The following is a 26,113-nucleotide window of genomic DNA, read 5'->3' on the forward strand; positions in this document are numbered from 1 at the left end:
CGCTACAGAACCAACTCTGGCTACCTTAAGCAGAAAAAGACATGGGCTAGTTCACAAAATTGAAGTTCCCATCATTTTCCTTCTTTGTATGATTGTTCTCAAAATTCTTATTCTTAGAGAATGTCTGATTCAGCATATCCCCAACTCTTGCTAATAGGAAGACAGGGAACATTCCTTCTTCTTGTTAATAGGAAGATAGGAACAGAGAACAATAGGAAGACTGAAAAGCCACCTATAACTATGCGCACTGAGAAAAGAAAGTTCTTTCAAAGCAAAATCAGGGTACTGTTACCAAAAGGAGAAATGAATGGTAGGGAGCAAGACCAAAAAATGTCCACTACATTCAAAATATGGACCCAATTTGACTGAAGTAAAAATGGGCAGGAATTCTGTGCTTTCTTTTCTGAGACATCAGAGGTCAAAATGGGGGAAACAACCACCCATGAAAGCTAATGTCTGATAGTCTCAGTGTCCTTGGGGGTAGGAGAGAAGAGAGGCTAGTGGTTTGAAGGAAATGTTTTTAAAAATGTATTCAGGGGCTTCCCTGGTGGCGCAGCGGTTGGGAGTCTGCCTGCCAATGCAGGGGACACGGGTTCGAGCCCTGGTCCGGGAGGTTCCACCATGCTGCAGAGCAGCTAAGCCCGGGCACTACAACTACTGAGCCTGCGCTCTGGGGCCCACAAACCACAGCTACTGAGCCCATGCACCACAACTACTGAAGCCTGTGTGCCTAGAGCCCGTGCTCCACAACAAGAGAAGCCACCGCAATGAGAAGCCCGTCGACACAACTGGAGAAAGCCTGCGTGCGGCAGCGAAGACCCAACGCAGCCAAAAATAAATAAATAAAATAAATAAAATTTTTTTAAAAATGCATGCAAAGATTCAAGATGTCATTGTGAGTCATGAGGATAAAGATAAATTGTTTTCGTTTTTTCTGTTATCAACCAATTTCCACATAACTACAATGTCCTTTGCAAAACACCCTATAGTGTTTTTTAAAAAATAAGTTTACCACTGTAATATAGGAACAGCCAGAATTTTATTAGGAAGAAAGTCAGTAGGGTAACAGTATCTTTAGGAGGGTAACAAGTCTTCCACTTCCAAATTCAAGAAAGGGGCAATAATCTCCCGCAGTTCCCACATTCTGCAGCACCCAAGCATTGTAGGGAGCACCTTTTCAAAAATAAACGTAGCATCAAAAAATAGTATGTAACATGGAACTCCCGTGAAGATGAGGACATAAACATGATGAAAATCCTCAGTGCACATTTGCTAGAAGGAAAGAAAAACATCTGTGTTAAGAACATTCTGAAGGATACAGAGAACAAACTAGTGGTTACCAGTGGGGAGAGGGAAGGGAGGAAGGGCAAGATAGGGATAGAGGTTAAAAGACACAAACTATTATGTATAAAATGAATAAGCAGGCTTCCCTGGTGGTGCAGTGGTTGAGGGTCCGCCTGCCGATGCAGGGGACACGGGTTCTTGCCCCGGTCCGGGAAGATCCCACATGCCGCAGAGCAGCTGGGCCCATGAGCCATGACCGCTGAGCCTGCGCGTCCAGAGCCTGTGCTCCACAACGGGAGAGGCCACAACAGTGAGAGGCCCGCGTACCGCAAAAAAAAAAAAAAAGGAAAGAATAAGCAACAAGGATATATTGTATAGTACAGGGAAATATAGCCATTATTTTGTAATAAATTTTAATGCAGTATAATCTATAAAAGTATTGAATCACTATATTGTACACCTGAAATTAATATAATATTATATATCAGCTATACATCAATCGATAGATAAGTAAACAAACAAACAAATAAAGAACGTTCTGAAGAAAACCATACTGATGTGACTCCTGGTTCCTCCACCCATGTAGCTCCATAAATTCAAGTAAGTAACTGAATTCTCTTAAACTCTGTTGACATTGCAAAAGAAGAAACTTGGATTAGATAGACCTAAGTCCATCGTAGGGCTGGCATTGGAATTCTAAGATTCTAAAGCCATGAAACAATGAATCCCTGGGTTACTGTGGGGCTCTTTCCTTTGAAATGTTCTTCTCACACTCTAGTAGTTATTGCCATCTCTACCTCACTTGTGAGGTACAGGATGCCTATTTGGGGGAAATAAAGGCACAGGCAGTTAGATTTTCCTCAGGGTACAAAATACCATGTGACAAGTGGAATTTAGCTCTCTCTATCAGGGTACAAAATACCATGTGACAAGTGGAATTCAGCTCTCTCTATCAATAGTTTTATCCCAGCACCAGACATGCCCTTTTTGTATTTTATTTATTTGCTTTGAAGTCCTTGCATTATTATTTTCTAATTATAAATGCAATACATGATTGGGGTAGATCTGGAAAATCCAGAAGAACACAAAGAACAAAAGAAATGTCACAGGTAATCCAGTTGCTTGGAGATAACTACCTTCTATAATAGATTTCAGAAGAGCAAGTCTAGAGCACAGTTAAAGCTAGCTATGGATCTATTTTGTGACCCAACTCAGTGGATTCCATGAACCTGAGCCAAGTTTCTTGGCATCATTGCCACTGGCTATCTCTTGGCAGTTACACAAATCATTGCTTCTACTTCACACATTTATTAAAGAGCCAATATTCTTAAAATACTCTATTATGAAGAGATTTTGATGGCTGCTAAGGTGAAGCAGTGATGTCCTGTCCTCAGGGAGCACTAAATCTAGATTCGTTCTTTCTTATGAAAAGAAAAATGAATCACTACCAAAACATATCTAGTAAAAAAATACTATCTTCCTAAATTCCAAAATTAATCATCTTCAGAAATTCTAAGCTGGAACATTCTCAAAGGAACACATTTTAACATTAATTTAAAAAAAATTTTTTTATTTGGCTGTGCCAGGTCTTAGTTGTGGCATGTGGGATCTAGTTCCCTGACCAGGGATCAAACCCAGGCCCCCTGCATTGGGAGTACAGAGTCTTAGCCACTGGACCATAAGGAAGTCCTAACATTAATTTTTTTAAGAGAAAAATAGTTTTTTTCTAAATTACAGATAACTTGGAAAACAGAGAAATGAAAAAACTATAATCTCATCACTTTAATATAATCAGCCAAGTTTTCTTTCTTACCTTTCCTCCTCTCATTTATTCATTTTTTCTATTTTATTTTAATTTTTTGTCTTCTCTTTTATTTTGTTTTTCTTTGGTTTGTTTTTCTTTTGGTTTAGAATGTGTCCTTCTAGTTTTCCCTTTCCTTCAATGCACACTCCAGGTATGGATGGATTCAGATCTATTTCTTGATACTACTGAATCACTTGATTTTTATTTATAAGTCTATAAGATATAACTTAAAGTTAAAAATTTGTTTTCTATTATTCAGCAAATAAAGGAACATGTATAATATTTATTTTAAAAGGCTCAGACATTTTTCTTTGGAAAACATCATAGCTACTAAATCAAAATAAGTTTGTTCATGAATCACCTGTATAAAAACCAAAGGTTAGTGTCATTAATAGTATTATTCATTTTGAATTTATCTTCTGTAAAGAATAAAAATATTCTTTTGACTTTTGAATACTATTTATTTATTTTTCAAAACTTGCCATGCATAACACTGTAAATCAATTATACTTCAATTAAAGAAAAAACTTGCCATGCATAAAACCTTTAATCTTTTTTCCAAAATGTTCACATTATTTGTGGTCAATACATAGGGGAAGACTATAAGGGAAGTAAGGGATTGGGGATAATACCAGAAAGAGGCCACCCTCTGAAGCTAAAAACAGCAAGATTGATACAGAATGATTGACTTGGTCTGTAAGATAAACCTCCTCAAAAAAGATAATGTATAAATATGCTTAAATGGAACCAGCGTGTTACCAGTTCTCTGATAAGAGACTGGACAAGGTCTCAGGCAATCTTAAATAGGATGTAATGATGTGATGAAAGATGGCCAACTCAACTGGATTAACTGCCCATATAACACAACTAAGTGATCATCAAAACACATTCACTTATTTACTTGTCTGTTTGTTTTTGATATAATTCACATGCCATAATATTTACCCTTTAAAGTGTACAATTCAGTTGCTTTTGGTTTATTCACAAGGTTATACAACCATCACCACTATCTAATTCCAGGAAATTTTCATCAAAATTCTCCAAAAGTACAGTTACTCCCAATTTCCCACAATCCCTAGGCCTGGCAGCCACTAATCTATTTTCTATCTACCTGGATTTTCCTATTTTGAATACCTCATATGAATAGAATCATATAACATGTGGCTTTTTGGGTCTGACTTCTTTCACTTAGTGTAATGTTTTCAAGGGTCATTCATGTTGCAGCAGGTATAGGTAACTTTATTCTTTTTGTGGCTGAATAATACTCCATTGTGTGGATATACCACATTTTGTTCACCTATTTAATCAGTTTAACCTATTACAATCCCACTAGTAATGTCTGAGAATTCTGATTTCTCTACATCCTCTCCAGTGCTTGTCATTGTCTGTCTTTTTAATTACAGTTATCTTAGTGCTGTAAAGTGATATCTTATGATTTATGATTTTTTTTTTTTTTTGGCCATGCCGCGCTGCTTGTGGGATCTTAGTTCCTTGACCAGGGATCTAACCCAGGCCCTGGCAGTGAAAGCACCAAGTCCTAACCACTGGACCACCAGGGAATTCCCAATATCTCATGATTTTGATTTGCATTTCCCCAATGACCAATAACGTTTTCATTGTGCTTTTTCACTGAAAATCTTTTCATGTGCTTTTTGGCCATTTGTGTATCTTCTGTAAAGAAATGTCTATTCAAGTTTTTTGCTCATATTAAAAACTAGGCTGTTTGTCCTTTTGTTGTTCAGTTCTAAGAGTTCTTTATAGAGTCTGGATACTAAATCCTTAATTTCCAGAATTCTGAAAAAGTTGATTCTGACAATTTTTTCCAGCTCTCTCATTGATTTTATGGTGGAGGAAATTTTCTGGGGTCTTTACTCCACCACTGACATTACTCTTCACTTATTAATTTAATTAATAAATTAATTAATTTAATATTTGTTGAGCATGATGAACGTATTTTATATTTCATATTCCCCAGTGATCAAGATCTTGCCTTCAAGTAGCCCATGGAGTATTAAGAGAAGACTACAATGCAAACAATTTAATTGCAATAATATGCCATGGGTACTTTGTCAGGATTATGTGTCAAGTACAGTGTGTATACTCAAAAGAGAGAGCTGAAGACTCTGCTTGGGTTGGTGGTTGGGATTAAAGAATCAAAAAAGCTTTCTTAAGAGATAAAATGGTTTTTATACCATTTTCATTACATTTTTATAAAATTGATTTAACTCAATATTTGTGCACGTATATGTTTGTGTGTGAAAACATAGCCAGATTCTAGTTAACTTTCACGTCTTCTCTAATGAAAGAATAAAGCAAAATAAAAAGCTAAAAAAAAAAAAGATTTCTTAGAGGAGAGTACTACTCAGGGCATATGTGATAGTGTGGCATCTCCAGAAAGAGATAAAAAGAGTCAGAATTTGACAGTATGTCAAATATCTTCAAATATCTTCAATATCGTACAAGGGAGAGGCATCCTGTCCATTAAACAAAGGTTTTCAAATCTGCCTAGCGGGTACGTTCTTCCAGTGGAGGTGGCTGCATCATAAATTGCGGACACCATCCTTTAAGATTTATGTATATATAGTTATCTAAAACAATAAGAAACATCTATTATCTATATATCTAATGCAATAGGTATATGTCTTGGGAATTCCCCGGAAGTCCAGTGGTTAGGACTTGGTGCTTTCACTGCCAGGTCCCGGGTTCGATCCTTGGCTGGGTTACTAAGATCCCACAAGCTGTGCAATGGGGTCAATAAATAAATAAATAAGTAAAAGAAAATACTGATTGAGAATTTTAAAAACAAGAAGAAAAATACTATGGCTTAATAAACAAATAGACTTTTAAAGAACAATAATAAATATTTATTTTAAAAAAAGATAAATTCTTAGTCAACCCTCGAGGAAATTCTATTGTACTATAAATTCTTAGTCAACCCTTGAGGAAATTCAATCTTACTATAGTCCATTCATTTTGGGGACTCTGTCAGCCCCCAGAAGTCCCTATCTCTAACTTACCACATTGTAATGCAGGGAGGAGAGTTCTACCCTAAGTGGGGTGGTGAATCCTGAGGAAGCAGGGGCTCCCTTTCTTCCATGCCCATTTCTTCAGGACTCTGAGAGTCTGTTTTCCCTTCTTGCATTTGGTACATCCCAAACTTTGTATTCAGCAGTGTCATGTCCTTGCAAAAGTTCTGCGAAGAAAAGAGCAATCACTAAAGAAAAATTGGAGATGATGCAGAGTGCCTTTCCTCCGGAACAGTTCAGGGGCCCACACTGCAATCACATATGAATCACATGAGGAGGTCACTGGCAGGTGCGTACTCACCTAAGAAACTTACACATTCACAGAGTGAGGTAGCACCATGGTAGAAAATTAAATGAAACCCACCTGCTAATTCTTAACTACTGGATTATTCAGATAGAAAGATAATTATCCTTTTATTGAATTAATCTATTCAATTTGTTCATCTATGCAAAACATATTTATTGACTGACTCCTACCAGGCACAATTTTAGGATACAGCAGGTAACAAAATAGACAAGGAATGGGCATTCTATTGTACATGTGTTTTTTAACAAAATGGGCAAAGAACTACATGTGCGTTTACAGGGGTTGAGTGACAAGCAATAAACAACTAAACACATTTATACATTAGATATTATAGACTAAAATACATGCTAAAGAGAAAGTAAATAATGTGATGACACAGTAGCTGAGGTTTGGTGGTGGTACCATCTACTCTATCTAGATAGGTGGGATGATTAGGCACCTCTGAACAAGTGACAGGTTGATTCATTCATTCACTGTTTCATTCAGCCATTCACATTTACCTCCATATATAAAATCTTGCGGGACGAGTTCCGAGATGGAGTCATTTTTCTGGCTAGGGGAGATTAAGGGAGGTCTGGGAGATGAGAGGACATTTGAGCTGAGCCTTGAAGAGTGGGTAATATGTAGACATGGAGGATAGGCTCCAGATGGAGGAACTGTAGAAGCAGCCCAGGGTTATGAGAGCTTGGAAGTACACCACACCTGTGAGATCTTCTGTTGGCCCCAAGCAGAACATCAGGAGGGGAGAAGAGGTGAAAAGGCTACAGAGAGACCTGTATGTGGCACACTCTCAACTTCTAGGGAAAGAATTACCTCTCTATGTAGATTTAAATCATTTTATTCTATCATTATTTGAGCTTGTGTAACTGTGAAATCTTACCTCTATTCTTGCAACGAGTTTTTCCTTTAATTCATGAGCTTCATTACAAGCATCTTCCTGAAAAGACACCCACAATTTTGGGTAAAATAGACGTTATATTTTTTGGTTTATATAATAAAACCTTACTTATTCTGATACCTCTTAGTTGTAAACAGGCTTCATTGAAACTTACTTTTTATTCAGTAAAATCCTTCCTCTTAGAACAGATTCATGGTGCAATCATGATAAATTGCAGGAGCTATCACCAAAAGATTAATAAATTATTTTCAATTCTTTAAAATATAAATTTACACAATAGCAGCTTATTATAAATCGTCTTTTTCTCTATCCATTACTCTCTCCTTGATCCTTAAACTTCTACCAGAACACTAGTTGGAGAAACATAGTATGTTTCTGAGAACAAAAGAAAACTATGTTTTTCTAAATATTTTAAATTTATAATATATAAATGTAAGTCTTCATTATGTTAGTTTGAATACCTGGGCCTTATGGTTTAGCAAAAGAGCGTCTGCAAAAAGTGTCTGGTTCCTCCTTTCTTCCCATGTTTCCTTTAAGTTGTCAGAGAGAACAGGTGGTTTAGGTTGGTTTCTATCAGTAAGATCAAGACATGGGCTGAAAGCAAACCATCCTCTTCTAAGATACGAATGCCAACTGTACATATGTCCTGAGTAAATAATGTTTTGAAAGGTTTTTAATTAATCATTCCATAATTGACTTGCAGGATATGTTGAAAAGCAAAGCCAGAGCAGAAAAAAAGAGTGTTCTGGGATTCAAGAAAGATGGGTTCTGGAGGTGCCATTTCTAGATGTTGATTCTTAAATAAGTCCTTGCAAAAGCAAGAAAAGATATGGATTTCTGAGGCATAGTTTGTGATGGTAAACATTGATTATAAAGCCTCAAATAGCTAACAAAATAAATTTAATAAACCCCAAAATCAAATCCTACATCACATAAACAGTGAAAAAGGAAAATGACACCTAGTGGCATAGAAAGTTGTTGAAGAAAAAAATGCTAAGTGAAAAAAAGCAAATTGCAAAACAATGTATATAATATAATTAAAATAATAATATGATAATATTATAGAAAAATTTAGACGAATATAAATATACTAAAATGTTCACTTTATTTGTGAGGGAGTGGGATTATTTTTCTTTTTTATATGAACTAGTTCTATAATGTTTTAATTATTAAAATAAGCATGCATTACTTTTGCTAGAAGAAAAAACTATTTTTTAATGGGGGAGCAAGGATAAGACTGGTTCTTTTCATGTGGAAATATGAACAAGTCACTTCATGTTTTTGAGTTACGCTTTTCTCTTCTGAAAATAAGGACGTAGACTAAATAATAGTAAGTTCCCATCTAGGTCTAAAATTCTGAGTCTCTTTCATTGAATTTTGGATTCCATTCACTAAAATTTGAGATTTCTTTGAAGAATTGTTTTTCTTCCTTAGTTATAAAGACAATTTATCATTACCTGGACAAATTTGTTTTCCATTTCTCCTAATTGCTTTTTAATTTCCATGATCTTCTCCTTTAAAACTAAAGGATAGAGAACAAAAGTTGTAATGAATGATGTGTGGAATTGAAACAGAACAAATGACGATTTTTAGAAGAATGCTTATTCATGATCAAATAGTTTGAGATTTAATAGAAGCTACTTTTTTTGCATACTGTTCTGGGTGCTGATAACCAAAATCAACATTAAATCAAATCAAGAAGACATCACTGGCCACATCCTATGTAAGTGGCCACTGAGCTAGACATTGTGCCTGTTGTGAATGTTTACCCTCAAACTGCTTATAGAGGATGTATAATCTACACTCTTTTTTTAAAAAACAAGTTCATTCATCACCAGCCCCAGAGTTGTGTGATTTAATTATTTAGAAAACAGCTGTGAGATACTAATCACGTTTTAAATGGTGCCCTAGCTTATTTACATAGTAAATATCTTGACACAATACTTATCAAAGATAACGGTACCAAAGATAACTGAGATAGGAGTCAGTCTCAGGATGAAAGTTATATTGATATGGAGTTTTCAGAAAGCTTCGTGGACTTGGGGGCTCAATATCAGGCAACACCCAAAGGCCACTTCAAAGTCCTTTCCTCAGCTTAAAGACCTCTTAAATTTGCTTCTGGTGTGTGTGTGTGTGTGTGTGTGTGTGTGTGTGTGTGTGTGTTTAAATACTTTCACCAATCTTCCCCTCCTCTCTCTTTCATGCCTTTCTGAATCATTCCATTTACTCATGAAAAATAAATGAGCCAATACATGTGATATTACTTTATTATTATTATTAACTTACTTCTTCTTTAATTTTCGCACTCTTTGTTTGCCATTCCTATATTTATTTCTAACAGTCTTCACTTTTCCCTCCACCAGAGTAAACCTAGAGCCATTCTTACTGACTTTGCTTCTGTAACAATTATATTTAAAATTTCTTACTTATTATATTACTGTAGTTGTTTTTATGCAGCCTTTCCCATCAGCCTTTAGTCTTAGGACAGAACTTGTGTCAGTTTTTTAAAGTCAGGACTTCCCTGGTGGTCCAGTGGTTAAGAATCTGCCTTCCAATGCAGGGGATGCGGGTTTGATCCCTGGTCAAGGAACTAAGATCCTATATGCCGCAGAGCAACTAAGCCTGCACACCACAACTAGAGAGCCTGCATGCAGCAACTAAGACCTGACACAGGCAAAAATAAATAAATATTTGAAAAAAAATGAAAACAGTTAAAAAAAATTTTTAAGTCACAGTTATTGAGGTATAATATAGAGTAAAACTCACCTTTTAAAAGTGCACAGTGCTATGAATTTTGACATATGCATACTGTCACTGGCATGTAATCACCACTACAACAAGATGTGGAATATTTCCAACACACCCCAAATTTCCTTGTGTCCCTCTGTCAATCTCCTCCTCCCTTTCCCCACTGGAGTCCAGTGACCACTAATCTATTTTTTATTCCTATGGTTTTACCTTTTTCAGAGTGGTACAGAAGTGGAATCATGAGTCTAATCTTCCAAGTCTGGCTTCTTTCACTTAGCATAAGGCATTTGAGATTCATTTATGTTGTTGGATGATTAAGAAATCCGTTCCTTTTTATTGCTGAGTAGCATTCCATCATGTAGCATATACCACAGTTTATCCACTTACCAGTTGATGAATATTTGGGCTGTTTCTAGTTTTCAAGTCTGTGCCCGTTTTTTTAGAGTGTATACAAAGCTGTATATTTCCAGGAAAGAGACTCTCCATACATATTTGTGATGCCTTCCCTTTTCATATTTTTTTGCATTTGCAAAATATGTCTGTTTTTATTTGTTTATTTATATTTTTTAATTTAATTTTTTATTTTATATTGGAGTATAATTGGTTTACAATGTTGTGTTAGTTTCAGGTGCACAGCAAAGTGATTCAGTTATACATATACATATATCCATTCTTTTTCAGATTCTTTTCCCTTTTCATATTATCCAAGCCTGGTTGGTTTGTTTTTTAAACTCACTTTCATTTGTCTCTGTGCTCTTCTTACTCTCTTCATTCTTTTGATATCCATCCCTTCCTATTCCTTCCTCCTCCTGAAATCTACATTCCTGTAATACCGCTGACTTTTGGAGGAAATTTTTTAAAGCAGAATATTTCTTGCCCCTTGTCCTCTTCCCTTTCTTCATAGTTTGCAGTTTCCAAAGCACTAGATAGTGGGGAAACTCTTGACTTTTCAACTAGCACAAAATGAGGTTGCTATGTCAAAATGTTGCACTAAATCTTAGTTAAAAGTAGTTTTTTTTCCTCAGTGAAAAATCTGTGCTTATCTGTAGATGGCTTTTAATATGGGAGGGGTCTAAATAAATATTACCTTCCAACAATAAAAGAGGCATTTTTCTCCTTCTTTCGAAATCCACTTAATTTAAATTTGGCTTGAACTAAAGCAGAGGCTGGCAATTTCAATAAAAAGAAGTAGTTAGATACAGACTTTTTCCATTTTTATAGGCTTTTCTTCAAATGCCTGAAGTTTATTAGAGAAGAAAAACTACCAGCCAGGGCTCTGAAGTCTAATTCTTATCCAAAGTTGGTCACTACTTTTCTAACATTCTGACTCTTTTAAAAAGGGAAAATTAAACCTTTCTCAGAAAAGAGTCTCTAAGAAATGCAAGGACACAAAATAACAGGAAAACTTTGGAGACTGTGAAAACTAACACAAGAACTCTTCATGAAGGCATCAAAGACAAACACAAATATATCTCTTACATTCTAAGGATGCAGTTTTCACAAATATGTATTTCCTGCATGTTTTCTCTGTACTGTTAGGTGCTGGGATACAAATATTAAGAGAAGTTTTCCCTTAAGGAACTCATCATTATCTTAAATGGCATTGAGATATAAACCTGCCAAATTTGACCGAGTTTCTAGGTAGAACAGAAAAATCTAGACTTTTTGTGTTGTTAGAGAATAGAAGTGGTGGTACCCAGGTGAAATGTGCTCAGAACTGACCACCAGAGAGCTCTCCTCCTTGTGACAGAAGATGGGTTTTAATTCTTGTTATAACCTGTTAAACAATAAATGGGGTGGGAAGAGGTGGTAAAGCCCCCACAACCTCCCCAATTTTTTTCCAGGCTTCCAGCTTACCTCGATGTTTGCCCCCTGATCAGAGTCAAGGTCCTGGTGTGACTTCAGCTTTTCAATTTGGTCCTCCAGGGACATCACCTCACTTAATAAGCTGCAACAGACCAAGAGATGGACTAAGTCCTGTGGCTTAAGAAAAATCCCCAATGGATCATCTTTTTTGATCTTGAAAGATCATTTTTGACCTTTCAAAAATGAAATCCTACTCCTATATAAGAGGACCCTTGGGTAGTAATTGTGTTGTAATGGGAAGTCATAAATGCAATTCAAGAAAGTAAAAAACATTCTAAGTAATCTAGATAATAGTACAGAAGTGTAGTCCTAACTGGATATAGGAGCAGAAATGTAAAATAACTAAAATGGAAGCTTAGTTAAATTTCTAGGAAAAAAAAAACACAGAAAATCTTTGGGACCTAGGACTATGCAAAGGGTTCTTAGTCTTGAAACCAAGGGCGCCACCTATAAGAGGGAACATTGATAAACTGGACCTCATCAAAATTTAAAACTTTTGCTTGGCCAAAGACTCTCTTAAATGGATTTACATGTCATATATCCAGCAAAGGTCTTATATCTAGAACATACGAAGATCTCTCAAAACTCAACATTAAAAAAAAACCTTGCGGGCTTCCCTGGTGGCGCAGTGATTGGGAGTCTGCCTGCTGATGCAGGGGACACGGGTTCGTGCCCCGGTCCGGGAAGATGCCGCAGAACAGCTGGGCCCGTGAGCCATGGGCCTGTGCGTCCGGAGCCTGTGCTCCGCAATGGGAGAGGCCACAGCAGTGAGAGGCCCGCGTACTGCAAAAAAACCAAACAAACAAACTTGCAATTAGAAAATGAACAAAAGACATCACAGACTTTTACCAAGAAGATATATAGATGGCAAATAAACACATGAAATGATGTCCAACACTATTAGTTATTAGAGAAATGCAAATTTAAACTACGAGATATCACTGTAAACTTACCAGAATGGCTAAGGTGAAAAATAGTGATAACACTAAATGTTAGTAAGGGTGTGGAGAAATTGGATCACTCATACATTGGTGGTGGGAACATAAAATGATATAGCCCCTCTGAAAAATAATTTGGCAGTTTCTGTCAAAGCTAAAAACAAACTTACCATATAACCCAGCAATTTCACTCTTGGGCAATTATCCCAGAGAAATGAAGACCTGCTTTCACACAGGAAGCTGTACCTGAATGTTCAAAATAGCTATATTCATAATAGCCAAAAACTAGACAGAATATATATATGAACCATACTATGGAATAGTACTCAGTGATGGAAAGGAAGGAACTGTTGATACACGCGACAATCTGGATGAACCTCAGGGAAATTATGCTGACTGTAAAAAACAGTCTCCAAAAAATATATAACTGCATGATTTGATTTATGTAACATTCATGAAATAACATAATTATAAACACATAGAACAGATTTGTCTTGCCAGGGGTTAGGGATGGGTGGGAGAGAACGAGTGTGACTATGAAGGGGTAACACAAAGGAATCTTGTGCAATGACACAGGTTAGAATCCTGATTGTGGTGGTGGTTATACAAGGCTACACTTGTGATAAAATTGCACAGAACTATGCACGCACACACACACACACACACACAAATGAGTGCAATTGTAACTAGTGAAGTCTGAATAAGCTCAGTCGAAAATACCAATATCAATTTCTTGGTTTTGATGGCATACTAGAGTTAGGCAAGATGTTACCATTTGGAAGGCTGGGAAAAGGGTGCATGGGACTATCCTGTATATTTCTTTGAAAACTCCTGTGAATCTATAATTATTTCAAAATAAAAATTATAACAAGAGAATATTATTAATATTTTTAGGCCAATACATTTGACAATTTAGATGAAATGGGCAAATTCTTTGACAGATACAATCTACCACTAAAATATACTCAAGAGCTAGATAGCCTGAGTAGCACTATAACCCTATATATCAGTAAAGAAATTAAATTTGTAGTTAAAAATCTTACCACAATAAGATCTCCAGGCAATATGGCTTCACTGATGAATCCAACCAAACATTTAAGAAAGAAATTATGCCAGTTTTACACAGACTCATCCAGAAAATAGAAAATGTGTGAAAACATCCCAATTTTTTCTACGAGGCAAGCATTACTCTGATACTAACACTAGGATATTACAAGAAAGAAAGACACAGGTCAATACCTTTCATTAACATACATGTAAAAGTTCCATTTTAGTAAGCTGAATCCAGCAACATATAAAAAGGATAATATATTATGACCAAGGAGGATTTATTCTGGGAATTCAAGGCTGGTTCAGCATTCAAAAATCAATCACTATGATTCACCATATCAAGAGACTTATAAACAAACAAAAACCATGATCATTCACAGATGCAGCAAAAGCTATTGAAAAAATCCAATATCATTTCTGATTTTAAAAACAACTCAGTAAACTAGGAATAGAAGAAACTTTCTCAATCTGAGAAAGGGCATCCTTAAAAACAGACAAAAACCCAGATAATATCACACTTAATTCTTTTCCTGTAAGATTGGGAGTGCTGTCACCCCTCCTATTCAACATCGTACTAGAAGTTCTAGCCAATATCATCAGGCAAAAAAAAGAAGTAAAAAAGAATACAGATTGGGAAGGAAGATAGAAATCTCTATTTGCAGATGACATAATTATCTATGTGGAAAATCCCAAATAACCTATAAAAACTACTGGAACTAATGAATGAGTTTAGCAAGGTCACAACACAAAGTCAGTATGCAAAAGTCAACTGTATTTCTATATACTAGCTATTAACAATAAGAAATTGAAAAATTTTAAGTACCATTTATAATAAAACCAAAAACATGAAATACTTAGGTATAAATCTAACAAAATGTGAAATATCTGTACACCGAACACCACACAACTCTGATGGAAGGAATCAAAGAAGACCTAAATAGACGGAAATACTGTGTTCATGAATCAGAAGAGTTGATATTGCTAAACTGTTAATTCTTCCCAAATTTATCTATAGATTAATGGTAGTTCCAACCAAAATCACAGCAAAATTGACAGGCTGATTGTAAAATCTACATGGAAAAGCAGAAAAAAAAGAATAGCCAAAACAATTTTGAAAAATTAGAACAAAAATCGAGGACCTACTATATAGCACATGGAACTCTGCTCAATATTCTGTAATAACTTAAATGGGAAAAGAATTTGAAAAAGAATAGATACATGTGTATGTATAACTGAATCACTTTGCTGTACACCTAAAACTAATACAACATTGTTAATCAACTATACTCGAATATAAAATAAAATTTTTTTAATTTTTAAAAAAAGAAAAGGAAAAGAAAAATGTTATCAGATAATAAAAGTTAGTATTTAACTTAGAAAAAAATAGAACAAAATTGAATAATGCTCACTACCTAATTTCAAGACTTAATATAAAGCTACAATAATCAAGGTAGTGTGGTATTACTGAAAGTATAAACATATAGATTATTGGAACAGAATAAAGAATCCAGAAATAGATTCACACATATATGACCCACTGATTTTCAACAACAATATAAGGTAATTCCTTAGGAAAAGTAAAACTCTTTTCAATAAATGTTGCTGTAACAACTGGATATGCATATGCCAAAAAAAAAGAAAAAAGAAAGGGATCTTGGGGAAAAAAAAAAGAAAGGAACTTTGATCTCTACCTGGTATGGACTGCATGTTTGTGCCTCCTCAAAATTTATATTTTGAAACCCCAGTGGCCCAATGGGATGGTACTGGGAGGTGGGATCTTAGGGAGGGAGGAAGGTTTAGATATAGTCATGAGGGTGGAGCCCCCATAATGGGATTAATATCCTTATAAGAAGAGGAAGACTAGAACTCTCTCTCCCCACTGCAGGGGAAAACAGCAAGAAAGCAGACATCATGCAAAATATCATAGTCATTTTCAAACAGTTTGTCAGTTTTATACAAGTATAAACATACACTTATTGGGACTTCCCTGGTGATCCAGTGGGTAAGACTCCGCTCTCCCAATGCAGGGGGCCTGGCTTTGATCCCTAGTTGGGGAACTAGATCACACATGCATGCTGCAACTAAGAGTTCACATGCCGCAGCTTAGAAGGCTGCACACCGCAACCAAAATATCCCGAGTGCGCAACCGAGAGCCGGTGCAGCCAAAACAGACAAACAAACAAAACCAAAAAACAACAAAAGAAGTACACTTATTATAGGACCCAGCATTCCAACTTCTGATTATTTACCCAAGGAAAATAAAATTGTGTGTTCACACAAAAAAACTACATGTGAATGTTTACAGTGTCTCTATTCATGATTGCTAAAAAAATCAAAATGTGTCTCAATTTGTGAATGGATAAACTGTGGTATATTTATATAATGGAATAAAAGATATAATTTTACTGTATGTGAATTTTACACTAGTTTCAAAAATGGAAAGAAATTTTAATGTGCAGAATTTGAATTAATAAAAACTCAGAATCTTTTAAAATCCAAATATTATTCATGCTCTGGAAGAAAACAAAAGGCCATTTTGAATAGGATAGTCAGGATAAGGCTGATGTAAAGAGATGTTTAGCTATAAGGTATGGTGATGTTTAACTGAATGTAAAGAAGATATTTAACTGAAAGGTAAAGAAACATCTAGAAGAGTAGCCCTGCATTAGGAAAGAGTTTCGAATGTGGCAGGAAGGTTCAGAAGGCCAGAGGAATTTATTTCTAAAAATAGCCTCCATTTATTAATTGTTTATTATGTACCAGGCTCTGTATTAAATGCTTTACATATGGTATTTTATTTAATACCCACAGTAAACCAATGAGGTGGCTGTCATTATTCCCTTTTTATAGAAGAGGAAAGTCAAGGCTTAAAAAATGTTGATTAACCTATCCAAGAAATGTCAATGTCAGGATTCAAACCTGGGTCCCTCTGACTCCAAAGCCCACTCTCTTTATACCAGTGATGGGACAAATAACAACTTCATCACTTCTGTTTCATCTTGAAACTTTCCACTTAAGTTCAGATATGCATTAACAAATAAACTTTAATAGTTTTTCATGCCATACTTGTTGGATCCCTTTGGACAATACTGGATAAAACTCAAGGATCATTGGGAACTTCAATACATCCTTTTGATAACTATTAATGTGGCTTCAAGGAGAGAGCCTCTGAGGGAAGTCCTTCCCTTGAGAGAAGAGAGAGCAAAGATGCAGATAACTTATTATCCTAAAGACTTTACCACCTTAAACCCAGAATTTCTTAAGTTTCTGAAGCTATTAAACTTTCCATTATTTTCTGACCAACCCTGACACCCTACAATTACCTCTTCACTGTGTTTTCTGTTAGGTTTATTTTTGTATAATATTTTTAATTTTTTCCATCCAGCCTATGTGATCAGCTCCAAGTTCTTTCACTTGTGGACCCATCTATGTATTCCAGTGGTTTAGCTGGAAGAACATGTTCTCCTGACCCCTACAGAAATAGTATTACAATCAGTTTTAAGGTAGAAAATGGGAAAGCCTGAAACCCTCTTTCTCTGGATGGCAAATTGGTCTGCTTATCCATTTTCTATCACCAAAATGGGCCAGGTAGGCACTTAGGCTTCAAGAAGGAGTTTGGACATTTATTTAATATCCATTTTAACAGATCTTCATAAGGCTGGAGAAAATAAAGCATGTTTTACATTCAGTAAAAAATATAGATATATTTTAATTTCCCTGAATGGAATGAATGTTAAATATTTCAGGATGGTGGTTGCATCTTGGTAAAGGAGAAGAAGTTATACAATAGGGAAAGGGTCCATAAGGATTTAACAGTACTTTTTTTTTTTTTCTGCGGTACGCGGGCCTCTCACTGTTGTGGTCTCTCCCATTGCGGAGCACAGGCTCCAGACGTGCAGGCTCAGCGGCCATGGCTCACGGGCCCAGCCCCTCCGCGGCATGTGGGATCTCCCCGGACGGGGCACGAACCCGTGTCCCCTGCATCGGCAGGCAGACTCTCAACCAGTGCGCCACCAGGGAAGCCCTAACTGTACATTTTTAATAGTAATTATAATAATTTTCATCTCTAGAAAATTATCTGAGAGTGATAAGATATGTGTTAATCCCAGGCTCCGAAGAAAAGCGTGTAAAGAGAACTCCACGGCTTTTCCTATATCCCTAGAATTGTCCTTCTTCTGCATTCTTGCTGGAACATGTAGGTAGTTACTTGTGCACATGAGCGCTTTATGGTTCAAGACATGTATGGATTTTAAATTTTCTAGGCTGTCCCTAAGATCTCTGCTAAATTTCATTTTCCCCTCCACAAAACATTATTAAATGTTCCTTATTGCACGCTCCAGGGCTTACTATTCAGGGATGTTCTCCTTTGAAAACTGCAAAGATGTGGATGCCTGGGGATCTTCTTGTTGAACGTGATTTCTTTCTTGCTCATCTTGTTCACTCTGCAGGTCCTGGTCATGCCCAGCCTCCAGCTCCAACATATCCTGATAAAGATCATGAAGAAAGCAAAGCAGAACAAAAGGGTTATCATAAGAGGTGGTGGCCCCTCTATGGTATCCATGCCCCCTTCTCTGGGGCCAAGCACATAGTCCCCTCTGAGGCTGTAGTCTTCTGATGCATCTGTGAGATAGGCTGACATGCCCTCCTGCTCTGTGACAGAGGAAGGCTGGGGCAGGGACATGGAGAGTAGAGAGAACAGATCAGTTTCTTATTGAAATATCTGTGTAAATCACTGACCAAGTCAATAGGAATAACATTCACATACATCTACAAATTGCCTTCATGTACATCATTTCTTTTAATTCTCATGATAGCCCTGAGGTGGATAAAGGTAGGTACTGAAATCCCCTAGCCGTTCCTATTTAGTGATTTGGTCAAGTTCATATGGTGTAGTGAGTTAAGTGATGACCCCAAAATGATATGTCCATGTCCTAATACTAGGCCCTGACAATGTGACATTATTTGGAAAAAAGAAAAAGAAAAAGGGAGGGGTTTTTGCTGAGGTAATTAATGAATAATCTTGAGATGAGATTATCTTGGATTACCTGGGTGGGTCCTAAATCCAATGACAAGTGGCCTAATGAGAAACAAGAGGAAAAGACACAGAGAAACTCCTGTGAAGACGGAGGCAGACTGGAGTTTATGCAGCTACAAACTAAGGAATGTCTGGAGCCAGCAAAACCTGGAAGAGGCAAGGAAAGATTCTCCCCAAGAGCTTTCAGAAGGAGCGTGGGCTCGCTGACCCCTTGATTTTGGAATTCTGGCCTCCAGAACTATGAGAGAATACATTTTTTGTGTGTGTGGTTTTAAACCACCAAGCCTAATTTTCTATAGCTGCCACAGGAAACCAATCGACATGGCTGGTAAGTATATGGACTAGAACTTGAACTAGGTTTTCTGATTCCAAAACCATGGAATTGTATTTAGGACTTGAGTTCAGATTAAAGAATACCTAGTCCCTACCACTGGCACTCTCACAACACAGTGTCACCACACCAGTGATGTAGGTTTATTATCACATTTACAGATGAGGAAACCAAGGCTAGATTTTCCAAGTATTACGTGACTCCACTATCTCTTATTTACCTCTTCATGAATAAAAAGCATCCACAATTTCAATTTCTTTCCACCAAATCTTTGACCAGGATATTCAAAAGCAGCAGAAACACTGTGATGTAGAGAAAGACACCACATTGGGAATCAGAGGACCAGAGGTCTAAGTCTTGTTCTACTGCTGTGGATGTTGAACAAGTTACTTAACCACTGTAAAGCTCAGCTTCCTGGCCTGTAGTAAGAAAATTGGGCCAGATCATCTCTAGAGTCCTATGTCCAATAATCGATGGTGATATTTCTTATCTTTATCAGTCATTTCATGGTAATGGTTAATATACTGCAAAAGAGTCAAAAGGCAGGAAGTAGAAACAAAAAGAGTTTTTAAAATCTGCAGGACTGAATACATAAAGAAATGTGTGTGTTTTTTAAATAATAGACCAAACGTGTACTTGCACAAAATACACGGTCTAAGGGCATTATTTTCCATTTACATGCAGCTCTTTGAAGAGCTCACATGTCTCCATTTGGATGTTTCCTAGGCACCACAAACTCAGAAAGTAAAAAATGGAACTCATCATATTTCCCCTCTACCTTGTTCGGGTTCCCCACCCTTGCAAATGGTCTCCCTATCCATCCAGATGCCTCTGCCAGAAACCTGAAAGAAGTTCTTGAATTGCCACGGGAGACATTCTTTTCCCTCTTCATTACCTATGTTATATCCACTTTGTGCATATCCACTAATAATACCTGTCATTTAAATCGGTGTACTTTTTTCCCATCCCCCCAGCAACACTGCTCATGACATCCCAGACAGGGCCCTACTTTGAGTCCTCATCAGTTCTTGACTCCTGTTGATGTCCTGGCTTCCCGTCTGCATCCTGTTCTATCCCTACCTGTGTCCTGTCTGCCTGCTTGCCTGTCATGCCTTTTCCTGCACCCTTCCTTTCTCACAACACAGTTTCTCTTTGGCTTCATTATCTTTGCATGTGCTGTTCCTTCTTTCTGAAACGCTTTTCTTCCCTCCAGCTTATCCTTCAAACCTCAGTTGTCACATCCCCAGTCTTCTCCCTGTACAGCCCTCCCTCCCGTGTACTTCATAGCTCATCTGCTACTTCTAGGATGGATCTTATACAGCCACGTTCCTGTCTGAGTCCCTCCTAGCGTGTGAGCTCACTGAGGGGAAAGGATTTTATATATATGTATCCTAGCACATAGGGGATCCTCAGTAAGTGCTTCTAGAATAAATAGGCTTCAGAAACAGGCAAATACATTCTGCTTATGAGAGATACAAACAAAAGCAGGAAATAGGAAAGTCTGTTCACTGACCTGGCATCCAAAATCGACACTGTATGTAGCAGTGCCAGGGATTAGCAATGTGAAACCAGAGCAAACTATTCATTTCTAAGTATTTTAGGGGGCTTTGATGGTTAGACATGGCAGCTTTGGCAGTCTGGCTAAAAAGCCTCTTTTGTTAATTAAACGAACAATTTTTTCTTTACTCCTCTTAATTCTTTGTCCATTTTCTGAACCTGTCCTTTAAATTTTTCTCTTATAAAAGATGAAGATAAGATTATGCAAAGTAGAGACCTCCTGGTTTGTTTTCAGAGAATAAGAGAATAAGGTTTCTTCCTCAAGAAGTCATATATTTGTCCTTTTGTTAGCAGATAGCCAAATTTTTAAATAATTATTTGTTAATTATGTGATTGCCTATGATTTATTTTTATGTAATTGTAGAATTTTCCACATAAACAGACATAAAGAAATACAATTATAAATTAAAAAAAAAAATTTTGTTGGGCTTCCCTGGTGGCGCAGTGGTTGAGAGTCCGCCTGCCGATGCAGGGGATGCGGGTTCATGCCCCGGTCCGGAAGGATCCCACATGCCGCGGAGTGGCTGGGCCCGTGAGCCATGGCCACTGAGCCTGCGCGTCCGGATCCTGTGCTCCGCAATGGGAGAGGACACAACAATGAGGGGCTCACGTACCGCAAAAAAAAAAAAAAAATAAAATAAATAAAAATAAAAAAATTTTGTTAAACCGTTATGCCCTGATTTGAAGTTTGTAAGAAATAGTCTATAACAATGCCTTATACCCTGAGAGTGTGGACTATTTGATAAACTCTTCCAGAGTGAATAATTTTATTATCTAATTAGACTTATTCTGTCCTAGGCCAACAAGTGATGATATCACCACTCACTGACTAACAGGATCCAGCAGGGTTCACTGAACCACAAGTAGAGGGAAGTTGTCCTGGAAAAGTAAGTCTAATGGTAGCAGCCCTTACCTGGAGTCCAGGGACAAGGCCCCTGCAAAGAATCAGATGACACTATTTATAGAGTTATACCTTCAATCCATGTGTTCCCTAAGATCATCCCTATGATCACCTCAATTTCCCTATTTTCTTTTCCCATCCTAAGACTACTCTTCTAATTCAGTTCCTATTATTCTTTTTTTTTTCTTATAACAAGTATCTGTCTGTCTCTTTCCACTTTTTGTCTTATTATTATCTATACTCCACACGTCTAACTCCATTCCTTCACACCTTCTATCCCCTTCTATTTCTTTTGTTTCTTTTTTTCCCTACTGCAGAGTCCTTGAAGGGAAAGTCCAGTTTGGGATATTCTTTGAGGACCTTTCCTTCTATGGATTGTAGAGTTAGCCATCCTCGAATCCAAAATGTATTCAAAAGAGAAGTAGACAAAGAGATGAATCCTGAGCTTCCATAGGGGGCTGGATAAGCCTAGGATTAGGAAATACACACTCCATCATTTCTGTATGTTTTTCTGACTGGTTGAAACCACCTTCCTCTATAGCCAATAGCCTGGGGAATCTATGGAGAGATCTGCTCATCAATAATAAAAGGGGTCTTGGCCATGCATTTGTTTTCAACTAAATGAAAGCATAAACCCTCTCCAGGACAATCTCAGGCATTTTGTCCAAATTTCTCCATTCCATGTCAGCTGAGTGACTGAATTTCAGACTGAGAGAGGTTCAGACTGAATTAAGAGTAAATGGGTGCTCACTTCAGCAGCACATATACTAAAATTGGAACAATATAAGGATTAGCATGGTCCCTGCACAAGGGTGACATTCAAATTTGTGAAATGTTCCATATTTTTTGTGAAAGTAAAATAAATCCCATTTAAAACTGCATCAAGAAGAATAAAACACCTAGGAATAAACTTAACTAAGAAGGTGAAAGACCTATACTCTGAACACTATAAAAAAATTAATGAAAGAAATTGAAGATGATATAAGGAAATGGAAAGATATCCCATGCTCTTGGATTGGAATAATTAATATTATTAAAATGGCCATACTACTCAAAGCAATCTACAGATTTAATGCAATCTCTATTATTTAAAATACCCAGGACATTTTCCACATAACTAAAACAAATAGTCCTAAAATTTATATGGAACCACAAAAGAACCTGAATTGCCAGAGCAATCCCGAGAAAAAAAGAACAAAGCTGGAAGTATCACCCGCCGAGATTTCAGACTGTACTACAAAGCTACAGTAATCAAAACAGCATGGTACTGGCACAAAAACAGACACATAGATCAATGGAACAGAATAGAGAGCCCAGAAATAAACCCACACATCTATGGTCAATTAATCTATGACAAAGGAGGCAAGAATATACAATGGAGAAAAAACAGTCTCTTCAGCAAGTGGTGCTGGGAAAATTGGACAGCTACATGTAAAGCAGTGAGATAAGAACATTCCCTCACACCATATACAAAAATAAATTCAAAATAGTTTAAAAACCTAAATGTAAGAATGGAAATGATAAAATTTCTAGAAGAGAACACAGGCAGAACACTCTTTGACATAAATTGTAGCAATATTTTTTTTGGACCTGTCTCCTAAGGCAGAAGAAATAAAAGCAAAAATAAACACATGGGACCTAATTAAGCTTAAAAGTTTTTGCACAGCAAAGGAAATCATCAACAAAACAAAAAGACAACCTATGGAACAGAAGAAAATATATGCAAATGATATGATTGATAAAGGATTAATATCCAAAATATATCAGCAACTCAATATCAAAACAAACAAACTACCCAATCCAAAAATGGGCATAAGACCTGAATAGACATTTTTCCAAAGAAGACATACAGATGGCCAACAGGAACATGAAAAGATACTCAACATTGCTAAATTATTAGAGAAATGCAAATCAAAACAACAATGAGATATCACCTCACAACTGTCAGAATGGCTATTATCAAAAAGTCTACAAATAACAAATGTTGGTGAGGATATGGAGAAAAGGGAACCCTTGTATATAGTTGGTGAGAATGTAAATTAATGCAGCCACTATGAAAAACAGCATGGAGGTTCCTCAAAAAACTAAAAATAGAACTATCATACAATCCAGCAATTCCACTCCTGAGTATATATCCAGAAAAAATGAAAACACTAATTCAAAAAGATACATTCACCTCAATATTCATAGCAGCACTATTTATAATAGCGAAGATATGGAAGCAACCTAAGTGTCCATCAGCATGAATGTATATATACACACACAATGGAGTACTACTCAGCTGTAAAAAGAATGAAATTCTGCCATCTAAAGCAACATGAATGGATCTATCTAGAATATTATGTTTAGTGAAATAAGCCAGAGAGAGAAAGGCAAATACTGTATGATATCACATGTGGAATTTAATAAACAATACAAACAAATGTATATAACAAAGCAAAAAGAGACTCACAGATGTAGAAAACAAACTAGTGATTAACTAAAAGGGGGAGGTACAAATTAGGGGTAAGGGATTAAGAGATACAAACTACTATATATAAAATAGATAAGCAACAAGGATATATTGTATAGCACAGGGAATTATAGCCAATATCTTATAATAACTTTTAATGCAGTATAATCTGTAAAAATACTAAATCTGTATACTGTACATCTGAAATTAATATAATATTCTACATCAGCCATACTTCAATTAAAAATGAGTAAATGGATCTCGCTAATGCATCTATTGGAAGACAATCTGCAGTCCAGGGGGCAATTCTACATACAGTAATTTGACCTGAGGTAAAAAATGTCACAGTTATTTCACAAATCCCAAGGACAAACATAAGGTAATGCACAAGTCTTTGATGGGAATACTAGCAAGTCCCTTGTGTAATAACAGCAGCCTTCAGAGGAGAGAATGCCTCCGTCTTGATTTTAAGCCCTGAACATCTCACACCTATTATGAGGAAACCTTGTGATAATATCCTTGCTGCTTTGAGATATGAAATATGAAGTTCCTCTCTTCACCCACTGTGACATTTAAGTCTGTCCCTTACCCATTTTTTAGTCTCCAAATCATGAAGGAGGTCAGTTTGAGAGTTTTCAGAGAAAATGTCCTCATCATCTGATCTGTCCAAGATGCGGTCCATTTTGGTAAATTCCCTTAGCAAACTGTAAGTCACACAACTGAAAAAGATACTGTTATTATGTCTTCGGTCTATAGTTTAGGCCTGCCCTAAACTTCTCTAGAGGGAGAACACTGGATCTTTCCGGCCCCAAAGAGCACCTGCTACTCTTGTACTGATTTCATTCTGTGTGAATAATGTCTAGTGTAGTGCATTACACGAGATAGGAATAGAGAGGCTGGATAAATATTTGTTGACTGAATCAATAAATGATTCAAAGTGAGATTCTGAATTCTGAAGCCATTGCAGCTCTTTGTGTGTATATGCAAATGTGTGTGTAAAATAAACAAATAATAAATAAATATCCTTCTTTAAAAAGTGGAGTTAAAAAAGTGTCATATGGGGGCTTCCCTGGTGGCGCAGTGGTTGAGAGTCCACCTACCGATGTAGGGGACACGGGTTCGTGCCCCGGTCCAGGAAGATCCCACATGCCGTGGAGCGGCTGGGCCTGTGAGCCATGGCCGCTGAGCCTGCGCGTCCGGAGCCTGTGCTCCGCAGTGGGAGAGACCAGAACGGTGAGAGGCCCGCGTACCGCAAAAAAAAAAAAAAAAAAGCGCCATCTTTTGAAGCTAACTTTTGACTAGTTATGTAGTGTGGATCCTTGCTATTCAAAGTACGGTCTGTAGATCATCAGTATAAACTGGGAGCTTTTGCTAAACATACAGAATCTCAGGTTCCACCCTAGACTCACTGAATCAGCCTCTGAATTTTCGCAAGATCCCAGGTGATTCCTAGTCATATTAAAGTTTGGAAGTGCCTGCACTCTAGGGCTCGTCAGCTGGAATCTGTTTTCCCCTTCCTACATCCCATCTCTTCATTCCTATATGTTTACACCATGGGCCTCTAGGACTGTTTCATACAACTGAATGGATCTCTCCTTCCACCTGCGCCTCATCAAAACCTTTAAAATTGCAAATTTGGTGAAGCGTTAGTCAAAAGCAACAGATCAACTGTTTTAAAACACAACCGATGAAATCTCTAACTTACATTTTGTGAGCATTTCCTCTAGGCCAGACCACCCAGATAACTTTCTTCAGTACCTGTTAGCTGGACAATTTGAGATATCAGAATATTTAAAGCATGGTTCCAAGAATCAGGGATTTAGTGTTACCCTGGGCCGGGCAAGGTTATCATGAGCAGGTATGGCTGTGAAATTGGATATACCTGGTAATATCCTTGCTCCTCCCAATTTGGTGAT

At 37.0% G+C, this 26,113-nt stretch overlaps 1 protein-coding gene across 1 annotated transcript; it reads right to left on the reverse strand.

Moving 5' to 3' along the window:
* Positions 1–1,074: 1,074 nt before the first annotated feature.
* SMCO2 (single-pass membrane protein with coiled-coil domains 2) lies at positions 1,075–26,049 on the reverse strand (the record flags this gene model as incomplete). Its single annotated transcript, XM_082636301.1, is given in 13 exon segments — positions 1,075–1,244; positions 1,247–1,272; positions 6,106–6,131; positions 6,135–6,281; positions 7,302–7,358; positions 8,777–8,833; positions 11,925–12,015; positions 17,245–17,272; positions 17,275–17,347; positions 17,351–17,392; positions 18,271–18,405; positions 24,787–24,901; positions 26,027–26,049. Coding segments are annotated over 13 exon segments (990 nt in total).
* Positions 26,050–26,113: the final 64 nt, after the last annotated feature.

The sequence above is a fragment of the Mesoplodon mirus genome (assembly GCF_964341445.2).
Source record: "Mesoplodon mirus genome assembly, chromosome: 11".
NCBI classification, from domain to species: Eukaryota; Metazoa; Chordata; class Mammalia; order Artiodactyla; family Ziphiidae; genus Mesoplodon; species Mesoplodon mirus.